At 37.3% G+C, this 14,180-nt stretch overlaps 1 protein-coding gene across 2 annotated transcripts; it reads right to left on the bottom strand.

Annotated features, from left to right (window-relative positions):
* Positions 1–719: 719 nt before the first annotated feature.
* LOC144703144 (protein trichome birefringence-like 2) lies at positions 720–8,189 on the bottom strand. Of its 2 annotated transcripts, XM_078575237.1 has the most exons (8): positions 7,866–8,189; positions 7,532–7,584; positions 6,439–7,096; positions 5,388–5,580; positions 4,688–4,881; positions 3,959–4,117; positions 2,312–2,647; positions 720–999 (listed from the first exon to the last, which is right to left on the bottom strand). In XM_078575237.1, the coding sequence occupies exons 3-8, from the start codon at positions 7,026–7,028 to the stop codon at positions 981–983; spliced, it is 1,491 nt and encodes a 496-aa protein (XP_078431363.1). In that variant the 5' UTR covers positions 7,029–7,096; positions 7,532–7,584; positions 7,866–8,189; the 3' UTR covers positions 720–980. The 2 variants fall into 2 exon arrangements, with proteins under 2 accessions (XP_078431363.1, XP_078431362.1); XM_078575236.1 differs by lacking the exon at positions 720–999 and having other exon boundaries at positions 2,170–2,647.
* Positions 8,190–14,180: the final 5,991 nt, after the last annotated feature.

The raw sequence follows: 14,180 nt of genomic DNA, 5'->3' as shown, positions 1-14,180 counted from the left end.
AAGAAATATGATGGACTAAGACTCCAACAACAGTTGGGAGCATAAATCCAAGATGAGATAAAAAGAGGATAAGAGAATAAGTATAAGTGCCCTAACTCTGCTAGCCATTTGATTTAATTCCAAGGGTTAGGGAGGACAAGATTTCTTGATTTCCAGTCTACACCCGTGTTCCCTCCTTCCCAGTTTTGAAAACAGGCCTTTCAAATTCAAATTGTGGGTTAGTTCCTCAATTCTTGCCTTTAGTTGATCCAATCCTTGAGGAGATTTGAATGTGATTCTGAAGTGGGATTATTGTGTATTTGGCTCATTCTTATTATCTATTAGATGGCTTAGGTTTCTCCTTTCCTCCCATTTGTATCCCAAATTCACCTTAGTTTTTTTTTTCAAATTAAACTCCAAGAAGATGTGAGAAATCCACTCGACTCTAAGGAGTCAAGGTTAGTCTAAAAAATCAATAAAATATATAGAAGTAGATATTAGAAACATAAATCATAAATTTATCATTTTATCCTTAAATGGTGAATAATGCTAGTGCAAATAAAAAAATATGTGGTAAAAATAGGTATAAAAGTATAATTTTATTGATCAAATTTGACGGTATTACATCCTATTCTTGCTATATTGCTCTCCCTCCCCATTTGTCAGTGATCTTTTAATAATTCTTGAGCAAAACATACACTGACATCCTCAAACCTATATAAAATGTGGATGGTCCTCAGGTGCATGTTGCAGTAGAGAAAAAGTGGTACCGCTGCATGTTACACGTGAACCCCATCAGCCCATGCCCATGACACAAAGAATAAATATACAAAAGTGGTATTGCTGCATGTTGTAGTAGAGACCTCAAGTGCCAGCAACTTTGCGCGCCCCCACGAGTTGGCGATGTGTGGGTCAAGTGTTATGTTTGCGCTCATCAGCTCAGTCCAATTAGTCAGTTAGAGACTTCAGTCATGTTGTCTAGTTCGAACTGGCCGATTTAATCAAAACAATTGCATTGACCTGTCATATGGGATGATGATGTTGGTCACATCAGTCAAATCAATTTTATCATATACAGTGTTTGGGTTTTTCTGTGTGTATTTCCCTAGTTATGGGTTAATGGCTATTGTTTTCTAGGATTTTATAATTGCCACTATAGTTGTGGGAATGCCCCAAGTTTTTTGGTCCTCCAATAATTTTTATTTACTTTTTCCAAGGAGTTCTTAAACTAAAGAAATAGACACGAGGAAGGTTCCAATACTTGGACCGTACTTTTGTGTAATTTTTGAGGTCTTTAGGCTTTTCTATAATTATTTATCTCGTCTCGGGGATAATTCCTAAGGTTTTCCCTAATAAATAATTACAGGAAAGACTAATGTGGACACAAATCTACTCCGAGGGAAGAAAACATAATTTGAGAACCAAACTAGGAAATAAATATCAGCAGAGCAGCAGATCACTATTGGGGGGAGGGGGACGCTAAAATCACTGACTCCCCTAAAAATAAATGGCCATAAATCTCGGTCGGAATAAATAATTACAGAAAAAGGACAAATATCCTCATAAAATAGTGGAAACAAATCTACACTGAGGGAGGAAAAAAATTATTTAAGTCACGAAATATGCACTAAATTGCAGCAGGAACAGCATATCAGTATTGGGAGGGGTAAAAATAACAGACTCTCCCTTAAAATATAATCGTCATAAATCTCCGTCAGAATAAATAATTATAGAAAAAAGTCTCCTAAAAAATAAAAAAAACAGGGGAATACTTGATGAACTAAAAACGAGCCCGCCGCAACTAAATTGGAGCAGATTTCGATTTCTGTTGAGTGGTATTAAATCACAGACCCCCCCTTAAAATAAATTGGTCACAAGTCTCGGTTGAAATAAATAATTACTCAAAAAAGCCTCCTAAAAAATAAAGAAATTAACAGCAAAAAAACTTGATGAACTAAGAACAAGCCCACTGCAACTACGCACTAAATTGCAGCATATTTCTACTGGGCAGGGGTAAAATATGACAAACCCCGCCTTAAAATAAGACGGTCACAAATCTCGGTCGGAATAAAGAATTACAGGAAAAAAGCCTCCTAAAAAATAAAGAAATTGACAGGAAAAAAACTTAATGAAAGAAGCCCACCGCAACTAGGCATTAAATTGGAGCAGATCAGGATTGGGGAGGGGGTAAAATGTGACAAACCCCGCCTTTAACATAACATGGTCACAAATCTCGGTCGGAATAAATAATTACAGAGAAAGCCTCCTACAAAATAAAAAAGAAAAAAAAAACTTGAAGAACTAGGAACGAGCCCAGGGACCGGCGGCGTACCTGAGGAGAGAGGCGTAGAGGAGCTCGTTCCAGGAGTCGGGCACGCCGGGCAGGCACCAGTGACTGCAGTCCTGGGGTTTGACTGAGGGGTTTGACTGGGGTTTGACTGAGGGGTTGACGGGGGGCGTTGACTGAGGGGTTCGGTAGACGGAGGGGTGGGCGTCCTTGCGGTAGTCGGTGAGGCGCGTGACGTTGAGGTAGAGGACGGGGGTCTTCATACGGCGGAGGACCTCTTCTAGAATCTTCATCTTCTCGGGCTGCTCTCTCGTGAAGCTCTCGTTCCTGATGGGCTCTGTTTCGCGGTCGCACTGCCCCCCCGAGTTCCACTGCCCCCCGCTGCAGTTGATTAGACAGAGAGAGAGCGCGATTAGAGAGAAGAGTAAGAGAGAGAAAGATTAGAGCAGAGAGAGAGAGAGAGGGAGTAGGAGAGAGAGGAGAACACAGAGAGAGAGAGAGAGTAGGAGGGAGAGAGAGAGGGATTAGAACACAGAGAGAGAGAGGACGGACAGAGAGAGAGGAGGGAGAGAGAGTAGAACACAGACAGAGAGGGAATAGGAGAGAGAGTCGGAGGGAGAGAGTAGAACAAAGAGAGAGAGAGAATAGGAGAGAGAGAGAATTGGAGGGAGAGAGTAGAACACAGACAAGAGGGAATATGAGAGAGAGAGTAGGAGGGAGAGAGAGTAGAACACAGACAGAGAGGGAATATGAGAGAGAGATAGAGTAGGAGGGCGAGAGAGAAAGTAGAGCGCAGAGAGAGTGTAGGAAAGAGTAGAACAGAGAGAGAGAGAGAGAGAGATTAAAGGGAGAGAGAGTAGAACAGAGAGAGTGAGAGAGATTAAAGGGAGAGAGAGTAGAACACAGAGAGATATAGTAGAACACAGACAGAGAGGGAATATGAGAGAGAGAGAGAGAGTAGAACACAGAGAGAGAGAGAGAGTCGGAGAGAGAGAGAGAGAAGGGAGAGAGAGAGAGAGGAGGGAGAGAGAGAGAGAGAGTAGAACACAGACAGAGAGAGAGGAGAAAGAGTAGACCACAGAGAGAGTGGGAGAAAGAGAGAGAGAGAGAGTAGAACACAGACAGAGAGAGAGGAGAAAGAGTAGACCACAGAGAGAGTGGGAGAAAGAGAGATAGAGAGTAGAATACAGAGAGAGGCAGTTGGAGAGAGAGAGTAGAACACACACAGAGAGAACGGGAGAGAGAGAATAGAACACATCGAGAGTTGGAGAGAGAGAGAGTAGAACACAGAGAGAGAGAGTGTGGGAGAGAGAGAGAATAGAATACAGAGAGAGTGAGAGAGAGAGAAGAACACAGAGAAAACAGAGAGGGAGAGAGATGCGTTAGAGATTGATAGACGAGTTTGAAACTGTGGGATAGATGAGTTTGAAATTGCTGATGGATAGCTAGAAAGACGTGTTTGATATTGTTCATCAATCAGGTGGATATGTTTGAGATACATGGATTGGTAGAAAGATAAATATACAAGTATAGATAAATATAAACTCATAGACATACATGTAGTTAATATTTCATTTATGTAGATGCAGGTTTAAGTAGGTGTTTAGGAACATAAAAGATAAGTCGACAGGCGGATAGATAAGAAAGAAAGCAAGTAAAGAAGAAATAAAACTAGATAGGTGAAATAGTTACCTGAAATGGGTGAGCGAATATCCCCTGAAAACGATTTGGGTTTTTTGGGGGTCAATGTTCTCGTCAATCCATTTCGCCCAAGTCAAAAGCGCCTTCTTGTAAGCTTCCATGACGTCCAGAACCTCATACACTTGATTTCCCTCTTGGTAATAGTTGACCCTATCATACACACCATTAACTCGGTCATCCTCCATCCCCTATTCAACAACAAAAGTCAATGGTTGACGACTACAGTCAACGGTTAGTATGACATTGACCTAAGACTCGACGACGATGACGACGACGACGACGACGGAGGATCATAGACAGGAGACTACGAACAGGACAGACATTGACATTTGACCATGGTTATCCACATGACCCTAGGGATCGGCAGTCAACATCCTTCAATCTTGTCAGTCAATGGACGCAGACGACAGTCAAAGGCAGGACCAGTGTTGACATTTGACCATGGTTATCGACAAGACCTTATGTATTGGTGGTCATTGTCTATCAGTCATCAGTAGATGCTGTCGGGCTATGGATGACAATAGTCAATGGTCAATGAAGACTCTAGGCAGGACTGGTTTTGACAATCGTCGACATAATCATAGACAATGATGTGTTCGTCGTCCGTCCGTCCGTCAACGTCAACATCAACATCACACGTCGTAGACTTGTCGGTAACTAGCTGACCACAAGGCAAAAATAGAAAGAAAGAAAATAATAATTAATTTAAATAAATCTGACCCTCTCGACGTCTTCTCGTGGGTCCACCAGTGGCCGGTGTTGAAGACGACGATGTCCGCTGTTCGATATGCTGCGGTAGTCTCATCCATAATGTCCAGCCTCAGTCTATCACTCTCCGACCCGGGTTGGCTGCCATTAAACACTTCTCTCACTAGAAACGGGGATCTCACAAAATCCACTGAACAATTGTAATCCTGGAGATATTGCAGATAAAGCATCAGACATGGGGTTATGAACGGATGACGTAATGGGATACTCATGTAAAATGGATGACGGATGACGATAAGGGGATGAGACGAGTGGAGGATCATAATCAGTTCACAAGCATAAGTCTGGAGTTTATTTCCGATCCCATCCCAGATTGAACGGAATCGATGGCGTGAAAGACGGATGACGGGACGGAGTGCGAAGCAAGAATAGTTCCGTTCCACTTCCTGTTCTGAAGTGAGGACGATGACGGATTTTTTTACGTCACATTCCGTCAATACCCGTTCTTGAACATTCAATGAGACTTTTTTCATGAATTAATTTGACGCCTTGAATATGAAGGGTTCCGTCCCGTTCCGTTCCTGTTCCGAGGTCAGGACGGATGATTGGTGACGGATGGGATTTCGTTCCGTCCCGTTTGTCATCCGTCTCGAAGATTGTATGAGACTTTGTAAAAATGAATTAATTTGAGTAAGGTTTGAGGGCCTCTGACCTTGAATTTGAAGGAATAATATCCGCTGGTTTTGAACTGCCTTCTCCCGGACATTTCGTAGACGCTGGTCTTGTTCTTGACGCTGTGGCGGAGAATGCAGACGAGAGATTCCCACATGTTTCGATTCAGCGAGTCTCCCACAAAAATCAGCCTCTGGTCCCTTAATCTTCTTAGAAAATCCAGCGCGTTCATGCTTGCAAATTGCAATTTTAGAGAAAGAAAATCTTGTCAGATGGGTTTTCAAGAAAATTGAGGTCGCATAATTAAAGATTTTTCAAGGATTTTCGAGTTCCTAAAATTTTGGATTAACTTTATGATATCTCCACGGAAAACTGGGCGGTTCGATTTTGGCTTCAGGGCATTTCATCATAAACTCAAGAAACTTTGTAACTGTGATCTAATAATTGATTTTTTTGAGAAATTTTCGTGCTTCTAAAAATTTCGAAATAGAATACACTACAGAGCGTGAATTGATGGGGTAAATTTATAAACCCGCTGTTCGATCAAGATATCTTTACGGAAGAGTAGACTTTGATTCGCCTTCAGAGCATAAAATCATTAACGCTAGAACATGAACATATGATCGTATATTTTTAACTCCCCCAATCTGAAATAATGGTCGAATCATTTTATTTTTCGAGAAATCTTCGTGTTCCCATATATTTAGAAATCGATCTAACACAGTTAAAGTAGTGATGGAATATAATTTATAAAACCGCACATCGTACTAGATACTTCATCTAAGAGTGGACTCCGTTTGACCAGGGCATTTGATCATAAACGCAAGAACAAGAATACATGATCGCGAACTTTCAAACTCGGTCATTTCATATGTTGCTCGTATAATTGTAATTTTTGTGAAAATTATTCGTTTTCTTGAGTCGTATCCAGGAGCTACATGAAGTGATGGAACAAATCCTAATAACAAGATACCGTCATGGAAGATTGGACATAGATTTGGCTGAGATAATTAAACTCAGAATATTGACAGACGATCGTTGAATTTTTCATAGTGTTCTGAATTTCCGAAATAGAAAGGTTTAGAATCTACCTGGGAATTTCGCAAGCATTCGGCTGCCACCTCCATCTCAAGAAATCTTGATCGGGTCTTCCATTTTCATGGCAATTAAAGTCCGGATCAATGAACGGGCACGAACCAGGAGGATAGAGCGGTTTGGTTTCGTCCCTCACCCATCTTCCATCAAAGATATCACACTCAGAAATCAAACCTTCAGACATCTTCAATTTCATCTGTTCTTCATCGCCACTGCTAGATCGATCATCTAAATCTTCAACTGGTGCGATATCCCCGAAATCATTGCTCTGAGATTCATCGACTGACGATTTTCCAGGAACAATCCTCTTCGCATAATTTGAATCCAGACTCGGTTCTGAGATTTGAATTTCTCCCTGCCGTTGATCCAAAGATCGAACCTCCGGATCGACGGAGAAGATCCAAAGAAGCAGAGAAGCCGAAGAATCAACTCTGACTGCGCCTTCATCGTTGCCGACGTACAATACGGTGAAGATCAAGAACGACGCGAACAAGACGATTCCGATGCCGGAAATCGCCCTGCGCTTGGAGAATAACATGGAGAAGAGCGCCTCTAATGGCGGAAGCTTCTTGATCTCTGTTCTCATCTTCAACAACAACCGGATGAACGCTCAAGAATTCGACGAACAAGCAACAGCACAAACCGAGACGCTTTCTGTCACAGAGAGATAGAACATGGCCTGAGCATCTATATACCTATTGAAAGAACTAGAGAGATAGATTGAAAGATATAGGCAGAGAAAGATATGTAGAGAGAAATATAGAATTCCACGAACAAACAACAGCACAAACCTTCCGGAAGGAAAATCAACCGAGATGATTACTGTCATAGAGAGATATAACATGTCCTGAACATCTATATTCCTTTTGAAAGAATTAGAGAGATATATCCAGAGAGGTCAACGAACAAGCAATGCCACAAAACTTCCGGAACGAAAATCAAGCGAGACGCTTACTGTCAGAGAGAGATAGAACATGGCATGAGCGTCTATATATTTTTTGAAAGAGATTGAGAGAAAGATAGATAGATAGATTGATAGATTTATCGAGAGAGAGATATAGAATTCTACGAACAAGCAACAATACAAACCTTCCGGAAGGAAAATCCGTTGAGACGTTTCCTTCACCGATACGCTCCGCTTACTGTCAGAGACAGAACACGGAATGAGCATCAATATATATTTTTTGAAAGAGATTTAGAGATGGATAGATCGATAGATTTATGGAGAGAGAGATAGAGAATTCGACGAACACACAACAATACAATCCTTCCGGAAGGATAATCAACAGAAATGTTTCCTTCGCCGAGACTCTCCGCTTACAATCACAGAGAGATAGAACATGGCATGAACATCTATATATCTTTTGTAAGAGATTGAGAGATAGATCGATAAATTTATCGACGAACACGCAACAAATCAAACCTTCCGAAAGGAAAATAAACTGAGACGGTTCCTTCGCCAACACCGAGAGATAGAACATGCCCCGAACATCAACACATCTTTTGAAAGAGGTAGAGAGATGGATAGTTTTAGACACAAAGATATATATAGAGAGAGGAAGAGTAGTGAGAGAGATAGAAGAGGATCGATAGAGATAGAGAGAGAGATAGGATGAGAGAGAAAAAGGCAGTTGCGGAAGTCGTGGAAGTGGTGGAGAGGGAATCGTGAAGTGGGATTTTAAATTTCAAGGCGGTTATCTCGAGATTCGGGACGAGTTCAAACGCTAACGGCCACAGCTGAGATGAGTTATCAGCCGTCGGATCGTTTCCCTGCCGTCCAGATCTCAGAGTTCAAGATTCTGATGGGCCACCGTTTTTCGGTGCTGAATTATTTTATATTGTGATGACATCCCTTTTAAGTAAATATGGAATAAAAATATATTGTTATGGTGATATGACAGGGACAAATGGAAATTATGAAATAAAATGTGTCCATTCCGTCGTCTGTCCCTAGCGTCGTCCTAACCGTCATTGGCCTCTATTTGTCTTTTGGTCGTGCTAATGCTGCCAGAACGGATGACGATGAAAGACTGAATGGGACTGATGACGATGACGAGGAAGATCCCATTAGCCCAGGTAAAAAATGATAATATGGTAAAGTGGCGCGGAGCGTATTTTATTTTTTTAATTAAATATTTGTTAATTGTATTTTATTCTTATATACAATTTTCAACATAAAAACATGGATTTTTTTTGTTAACCATTTGAGTGCCATCCACTGTCTGAATCAGTTCTGTTCTTTTAATTTGTCATCAGCCATCCGTCATCTGGTATTTTGACAGTGTACACGACCACTAAATACATCCTTATTATAGGGAAAAAGGGCAGAGATTTCTAAAGACTAGGAATAAGCAAAAAGTAAAATAATGAACCCTTGATTAGTATATTACTTATAGAAAATGGCAATGGTAAGATCTGAACTCCAAACCTCCATAAAAGCTTAATCCTTTTGTTTATAGAGAGAAGTAATTTTTCAATGCTTTGATGAATTCAATAAGAAATAATAACATCATAATATATTAATGTCTTCCCCTTTATAAGTTTTTTCTCTAAAAGGATAAACCTAAGAGTAAAGCTCAAACTACATAAAATTTATTTCCTAATTTTTGGATGCACATGAAATGACCTAGGTAATCATATAATATTTTACTACAGAAATCATATTGGTTTTTTTTCATTTGCATAACCTGAACATTTTTGATAATATGATCTAAAATCATTAGTGGTTCTGATAGTTGTAAATGTACATTTGAGAGCAAGTGCATTATAAAATTTATATCTCCATTTTAATACATATATTATATGTATTCTTTCTACTTCCCATGTACATTTATGGACATAGTAAAAAATAGTCATGTTATTTGGGTTGACTACCAAGCAATATATATATATATATTTAATATATTTGCTTCCCTCTGATGGAATAAAGAAGGCAGAATAGTCACACGATCTCTTTTAGGGTCCTACTTTGAAAAAAAATCCTTTAATAAAATTTTGCATGTGGTACTCATTTAATGAAATTATGTGACAAAGAGGCTTTACTTGAACATTCTGAGAATAATATCATTTATTTACTCATATTAATTTTATTTTATCATAACAACTTTATCCTCTTTTAGATGTCCTTCTCTTTTTAGTTCCTAAAGATTTACCTTTTAATTAACAGAATATCTTATGCATATCTCATGTAGCTACGTGTATAATACTTGTGAAATTATTAAGCCTACAAGCCAATCATTATATTAAATCTCATTTGAATGCATTGAAAAAATAAGTATCATTATTTTCATATGAAACATCTATAACGAAGTCCTACTATATGAAATGATTACTGAACTATTATGGGATCAAAATGTAGTGATCAGTTCTTCAAAGGATATTTGGGAATAACACCAAAATATCAAGATATAATAACAACATCTGCTCTCTATCATATGATGAGTATAGTTGATCCCATGACCATTAATGTGGAGAGATTAAGAAGAGATATTAGGTTATCTTTAGCGAGAGTTCTCTATTAACCGATCCACATGAATTTCTAGATCTTATTGTACCTTACTATCAACTATGTTGATTTGGTCTCAGTTTTATAAGTGGTCCTTGGACTTGAGGTACCAAAAATGCCGTATGAAGACACAATTGCATTATGACTATGGTATTTGAGTCCATCATCATGGAATTTAGAATGGTCCTATCTCAGATGCAAAAAGTAGACTACAATGATTGTTTGGTCAACATAAGGTTGTGGGCCTTTGTCATAAGAGGAGACTGAATCCAAGAAGATGATGGTATAAAATTATTAACTGAAGTAGTGAAAATGTCAAAAAATAAATTCATTCATGATTTACCTATACAGCAATCCTAATTAGAATGAAAGATTAGGGTTTCACAGGCGACCATACCCTAATTTGTTATTGGAGTGTTGTACGGATGGACGATACATACATGGTAACTGATGATCATAAGGTTCCATGAAAGAGTTAATAAATTCCTTAATTTCTTTTAAAGCATGGGGTGTAGCTTGACACCTCATGTGTTGGCAACTTAGTTTTTAATTCATTAATCTATATGTTTGATCCAATTACTTAATTACTTGGAAAATAAATATTTATTGTGATTTTATATTTATGAACTAGAAAGTACTTTATTTTGATGTTTTTATTTATAAAATAACTAGAAACTGAGACCGGCATTTGAGTTCATAATTTGCATTGTGAGGCTATTCCTAATGAGATGTATTAGGAGGGGAAACATACCAAATATATTATAAAGCTGTTATTTTTAATTATGACATTCGAATGATAATTTTTTTATATTCATTGTAGTGTTACGATACACTTTTTCATATATTATAGAAAAAGGGCTACTTTTCATATCTTTTTACTTTTCCTTGGGACCTGAGACACATAGTAGATTCTGACGGAGCCAATAATTTTGAAAAAGGTGCCATCCATAGATTTTTATTTCTGAACCAAGCTTTTATTTCAGTTCTTTTGAAGAGTAAAAACCAGGGATTGGGGTATTTGTGATTTATCGTGGTGATTAAAATAAGGGATTTGGGATTTGGTGCAGAAAACTCTTAACCCAAACTGGAATTTTCTTCCTTTTTGATAGTACCCTACATGGAAGTTTCTTTTGTGAATTTCCCTTTAGATGGTGAGTTGAGGTTGATTCAAATATACACTGATTTGTTTAATATTTTATAGAGGCATTCAAACCAAGTAATTGGAAGTATTAGACTAGCCAGAAAATTTGAACATATATATCGACATAAATGCACAAAATGAAAATATCTCAATGATATATTTCTATTATATTGTCCATATTAAAAAGTTAGAAATCACTGACTAACCTAGTCGTCATATAAAAATACTAGATCATTATCATACCTTTATCCTAATCCAGATTTTTACTACACCAGAGCCCCTAGTATAAGCATTGATATCTCTCTTGATTTTCAACCAATTTTCATGCTTATGTTTTGAATAAATACTTAGATCTCAGCTTTACGAATAGTCCAAACATTTTAAATTGACATGGATGGTTTGTCGTGTCCAATATTTTTGAAGATTATTGATACAACCATATGGCCTGAAAGCTCATCAAACATTCTACATCTCATTCAAAGTCAATGGTGTTTCTTAACATTATTATGAGAAGATGCAATGAGATTCTTCACAAAGGTATTGGAAGTGTCAATATATATATTTTGATTATTTCCCGATGCATTAGTCCCAATTCGGATGAAAATTTTGGGCTCGATAATTGGCCATATGCCAAGTCATGCGTGAAAAAAGTTGTTGTACCTTCTAGGATATACAGTAAAGCTTTACACTTCATTTACTAGAAAATTAACCTTTCAGTTGGGTTAAGTTAATTCAAGATAAGTTTAAATACATTTTAGCTATAGTGAATGAATCGGGCTAGATAATAAGTTATTTAAGGAATAATCATTAAATAGTATGAGAATCACATGCACCTGATTCATTTTATCTTGTAGGATATAATTAAAAGGATTTTACGAAAATTCTAGTTCAAAATATAAAAGGATATTACTGATAAAACAAAATTTGGGTTAAATATTTTTTTAAGGCTCTGATTTTTTTTAATAATATTCAGATAAGGGTTTTTCGTAAGTACATGGTAGGAAATGGTTGAATTCGCAAGAAACATAAATTGAGAAAGTAAAATTCTATTTAGATATAATATAGCTATCAAATTACGATTGGGTTAAAGGGCTATGGTTTAGTGCATGAAAAGCTATATTCCATGCAGAGGAAGCTAAATATCAATTCAAAGTTGATATCTAAAGTACACTACACATAGAGTATCTTCTAGGGAACTTCTTCCACCCTTGACTTGCTTCCTGGGAGATCTTCTTCATGTCATTCACTTGCCCAGCCTTTAGAAATATCCACATGACTAGAAGGTAGCTGGATCTCCTCTGTTTCTTCAACAACTCTTCTTGAAGACCTTGTGGGTCTTCTCACCATCAAGGAGTATTTTTTGAATGAGTGGGGGAAAAAAGAGAAGGAAGAGAAGGGGGAAGATTTGGCTGGGATTTTGTCACCTAAAATTGGTGTTCCCCCTTATTTGTACTTAGTAATAATCCTTTTTCATAAATATCCTTATTATTGTTATGCATATGACCCTCTAGACTCATAAATCTATCAAGTTGATAACTCTAAGGGCCTAATAATATTTATTGACCAACCTTATTAATTATCTATGTCAACATACATATTAATTCATCAAAGATCAATATGTTAAGTTTCCAGCCCGTGGGTTGCCAGGCTACACATCATGCTATATAAGATATAGAATAGTCTTTGAAATCTCTTATGGAACCCTATCAATTTTCAGTTACCATAGATGTATAATCCTTCATCCACGTGATAGTCTAGAATGATTTAGGGCATTTTTTATCATCAAACCCTAATTTGTCGTTTGATTAATATTGATGCATAATGGGAATCATTGGAGAATGCCTTCTCCAATTTCCTCACTACCCTGGACATGGATTTAGCTGCATCATCTTCCTTGATAAAATCTGCTCATATAATGAGGTTGTATGATCCCATCTTGACCACTCAAGCACCTTAGTGTACTTCTTACTATATCCGAACTAAGACTTATTTAAATCCCATGGTTAGAGACCCCTAACTTGTAGTCAAAATATAGTCATCCATCCATAAGATGTCATTAGTGTCTCAGGTCAATGGATCACTTATACAACCATGACACAAATAAATTGAATTGACTTTAGTATCTCCACACTATAATACCATTCAGGAATTCACATGGATTATTTTAGTGAACTCGTTCGTCAAAGAACACCCACCTTATGCCCTTAGTGTCTCCACACTAACAACCACATGATCATCCATACTAAGGGCATGAGTGGAATCAAATGGTGCTATTCTGTTTGGATAATTTGATGCCCGTCTCAACCATCCATCGAATATGAATATTTAAAATATGTATTTAAAGACTAATGATGCATCATATAACATTCTCATCATAATTCTCTAGGTCATTGCATGCATTCATGGACTTCACTATAAACATCACACATGAATAATAATGAATAAATATTTCTTTCAATGAACTTAAACGAAACATGGGGTGTGATTGGCTTGATATCCACATGAATAAATATTTATATAAACAATTACTTTCCTTATCTTTACCTCTATATCTATCTAGTTCTCAATATTTAAGTATACCTTTATCTATATTTTTATATGTTTCTATAAATATTTCCTGATATTTATCTATATATATATATCTACTTCTATAGCTATTTTCATATCTATCACTAATTTAAATATTTTTAAATGCGTATTTTCTAATTTTATATAATTTTCCAATTATTAATTTCTATATATTGAGAGAAAACTAGTAAAAATAATTTACAAAAAATAATATTTTAGTTTTTTGTATTTTTTGGAATTTCTATAATTTTCTATTGTGAAAAAATGAAGCTAAAAAATTCAGTTTTTAGTCGGTTTGGTTTGGTTTGACTGATCAATTTGATTAAATTAGTTGGTATGCTTTGAACCGGTCTATTCAGCTAGAACTAGTCAGATCAAGTATACCCAATCGTGTCGGTGGTTCCATTGATAACAACTGGTTGATTTGGTTGGTGACTAGGTCAATTGCAGTCTGCAAGCATTGTGGGTGGTGGTTGGCGGCTGTTGGGGGCAGTGAACGGTAGTTATGTGAGGTGGATAAAAAA

The sequence above is a fragment of the Wolffia australiana genome, chromosome 5 (assembly GCF_029677425.1).
Source record: "Wolffia australiana isolate 7733 chromosome 5, ASM2967742v1".
Classification (NCBI taxonomy): Eukaryota; Viridiplantae; Streptophyta; class Magnoliopsida; order Alismatales; family Araceae; genus Wolffia; species Wolffia australiana.
This window is presented reverse-complemented; position numbering and strand designations above follow the sequence as displayed.